General features: G+C 47.9%; 1 protein-coding gene across 1 annotated transcript in view; it reads right to left on the bottom strand.

Annotated features, from left to right (window-relative positions):
• Positions 1-3128, bottom strand: part of LOC112466806 (PHD finger protein rhinoceros-like) — a gene marked incomplete at both ends in the record, with an annotated part of 6114 nt that extends 2986 nt beyond the window's left edge. The window contains 2 exons of the mRNA XM_025035129.1: positions 5-2923; positions 3005-3128. Of these exons, the coding sequence (XP_024890897.1) occupies positions 5-2923; positions 3005-3128 (3043 nt within the window). The remainder of the gene's footprint in view (positions 1-4; positions 2924-3004) is intronic.
• Between the last annotated feature and the right edge of the window lie 56 nt (positions 3129-3184).

The raw sequence follows: 3184 nt of genomic DNA, 5'->3' as shown, positions 1-3184 counted from the left end.
GCATCGACCTCAAACAAATATTATCGTTTGACTCTTTAGCGACGCTGTCCTCGACCGTGATCATCTCGACAGCAGCCTGCGTCTCGCTCTCGAGTTTCCGGTCTGCCTTCTTCTTTCTGTCCGTAGGTTTCTCCAATGTATTCTCGACATTCTTCTTTACGTCTTCTTTTTCCAATTTCATGATATCTAGCACCGCGACTTCCTCGCTCATGTGGTTCTTAATGTCCTCGCTCTTGACAGTCTCCTTTGCGACGGATGCCACAATTTTCGCGTCTTTGTTCTCCTCGTTACATCTTTCCTGCTGAATGGCAATCCTGCTCCTCGACAATTTGTCAAGATGCTCGCGTTTTTCAAGAAGCTTGTCCAGTCCCCTCGATGACTTCTTTGGACTGTCTCGTTCCGCCCGTCGCTGTTTCATCTCCTCCTCCAGCGTATTGATTGCATTCTTATTACTTGTTTTCTTAATCTTCTTGTCATCCACTTTAGGAGTATTCTCAGTCGCTTTCGGAGGTTCCACGAGATCCGGAACATGTTTAATACTAGTAGTATCATGTTTGTTATCTTTCTCGATTTCCTTCGTTATCTTTTCCATTAATTTCTTTTCCACTTTCTTGATCGGGGACGTTTCCTTGTTACCCTTGTCCTCCTTTGCGGTAATCTCACTTGATTTTCGTTTGCGCGCCTCCGACTTCGCTCTGGACGTTGCTCCGCCGCTGTCCTCTTTGCTTCTGAGAGTAGACTGTTGCTGTTGTGTCTGTTTAATAGACTGGTTTGATTTTTTGGTAGACTTGACCCCAGAAACACTTCGTAGCCCATCATTATTTCGAGAGCCACCGAGCACACTTTGGTCAGCTGGCTGTTGTGATTGCAAGGATGCTGATCTTTTGGATGAGTCTCTTTGATCAGCTTTCTTACCGGACTGCTGGTGCTGGTGCTGCTGCTGCTGTTGTTGTTGAGCCTGTTGCTGCTCCTTAGGTACTGCGGTTCTACCTGATTCTTCTCTCTCAGTAAGCGGCGGCTGAAACTCGGGTCCATGCCGCCCGTCGGAAGTTTTAAGCTTCTTATCGGGCAGCTTCTTGAGTTTCCGCCCCGCGACAGTTCTCTTCTCAGACTCGACCGTTTCGTCTGCGACTTTATTCATCGTCTGCCGTTTATTCGCAGTTTTGTTCTTCACCTGATTACCGTTATCACTTTCGGAGGACGTGGTATTGGTAGTGGTTGAAGAGGAAGCCGGCTCCTTAGCGGTGCTCGACATCTTTTGCATTGGACTCTTAGCTACATCGGAATCGCTACTGCTCTCCGAAGAGCTGCTACCGCTGCTGCTATCACTGCTGCTGCTCTCGCTATTGCTGCTCTCAGGCACCTGTTTCTTTCCCCGTCTCTCCTTCAACAGTGACTCCTCCTTTCTCGTCGGCAGCTCCTCCTTTTTGGGCGATTCATCCTTCTTGATCTCTTTCCTCTTGCCGCCGTCCGGCAATTCCTTCTTTGGTTTCCCGTCTGCGGTTTCAAGATCCGCTGGAGCGGGTTTCGTGCCCATACCGCTCTTGATGTGCTCTGCGGCTTTCTTTGCAGCCTGTCGTTGCGGCACGTAACCGAAAAACTCCGTGCCGTCACTCAACTCCTTCTCGAAATCATAAACGTCATTGTTCTTGGCGTCCTTTGGCGCCTTGTTGTCACGCTGTTTCTTGCCAGACGGCTTCTCCTTAGTCGGTTTCAAAGGCTCCCCGGGCGACTTCACGAACTCTACGGGCTCGCTCGCGGTATTCTCCTTCTTACCCTGTGTTCGCTGCATGATCTCCGATGCCTTCTTCGCCGCTTGTCGCTGCGGAACTATCAGAGCGGATGGTATGTATTCCTTCTTCTTGGAGTTCTTCACGTTCTCCTTGTTCTTCGTGGAGTCATCCTGATAGTCTGATCTCGTGGCATCCTTACATGTAAAGTTCTTCTGCGAATTCTTTGATATATCCGCTGCTGAGAATTCTTTCACCGCAGCTTTTGTGATAAGTACGGCCGAGTGGGAATGATGCTCCTGCGAATCCGAATCAGTATCCGAATATATGGCAGAAGCTGCTGATGGACCGAGACGAGAGCCGGCGTTGGTGCTCAATGGCAACTCAATGGTGCTCAATTCGTCGCTCTCGCTGTCGGAACTACCAAGTTCCATATGCTGCAAAGAACGCGATCTATTCACCATGTCTAACTTATCACTCTCACTGCTATCGCGCAATTTACAGGCTCGTGGCCTGTCCGGCGCATTCTTCTTTGTTTTTCGTCTGGCGGGAGTTTTGTTCTTCGACATTGTATTCCCTTCGTCTTCTGAGGTCGATTCGATCTCGACTTTCAGAGTCTTAGACTTGTTCGTGCATTTGCCAGTAGTTTTTCTTTCCGTCTTCACCGCGTCCGTCTCACTACTACTCATTGACGACAAATCACTTCCGTACAAGCTCTTCCCTCTGACCGAACCATTAAAGTAGGGTTTCTTATTGGACGCACCGTTAAAGTCCGGTTGTACTTTCTTCTCATCGTTAGACGCTGGCGTGGGAGACTCGACTTTGATTCGGGCGAGTATTGTGTTAAAGTCATGTGTGTGATCCTCGGCATCGGTATGGGAATAGAGACGATCGTATATCGAAGGCCCGTGATTGGCCTCGACAATAGCGGCAGCCGTCGTTGGAGATAGTGGCGGTCCGGCCATCACCATTGCCTGCTTGTGAAAGGTTTGTTCGCGTAGTCTCAGGAAAGTACGACAGAGTTTCTCGCGACGACCGACCATGTAGCACAAATTTCGTACGCGTTCCAGATCTTGTCGCAGTTGCACAAACGTACGCATTTTTTCTACGTCGGCCGCTTGACCCTGAGCGCGTGCTCCTGCGCTCGACAGTTCACCACAACGAGGAGCTAACAATGGTTTATTATGACCGGCCTAAAAAATAATATACACGCGAATTACAAACCAAATCCAACATGATACTCTTGTAACTACGGATTTATATCGACGACTTACTCGTCTCTTTAATTTCCAATAGTTATATATGTATATGATGCTGTCAGGATCTATATCCAATTGTTGGGAAGTAATATCCTTTATACTAACATGCTTATCAAATTCCGCTTCAATTTCTTGCAGCCTAATATGGAAACAACACATATATTACTTTCTATAATATAATTTTAGAAGAGATTA

Source organism: Temnothorax curvispinosus, unplaced genomic scaffold (genome assembly GCF_003070985.1).
Source record: "Temnothorax curvispinosus isolate PA1 unplaced genomic scaffold, ASM307098v1 QBEX01016574.1, whole genome shotgun sequence".
Taxonomy (NCBI): domain Eukaryota; kingdom Metazoa; phylum Arthropoda; class Insecta; order Hymenoptera; family Formicidae; genus Temnothorax; species Temnothorax curvispinosus.
The sequence above is the reverse complement of the archived record's forward strand: the minus strand, read 5'-3'. Positions and strand labels throughout refer to the sequence as shown.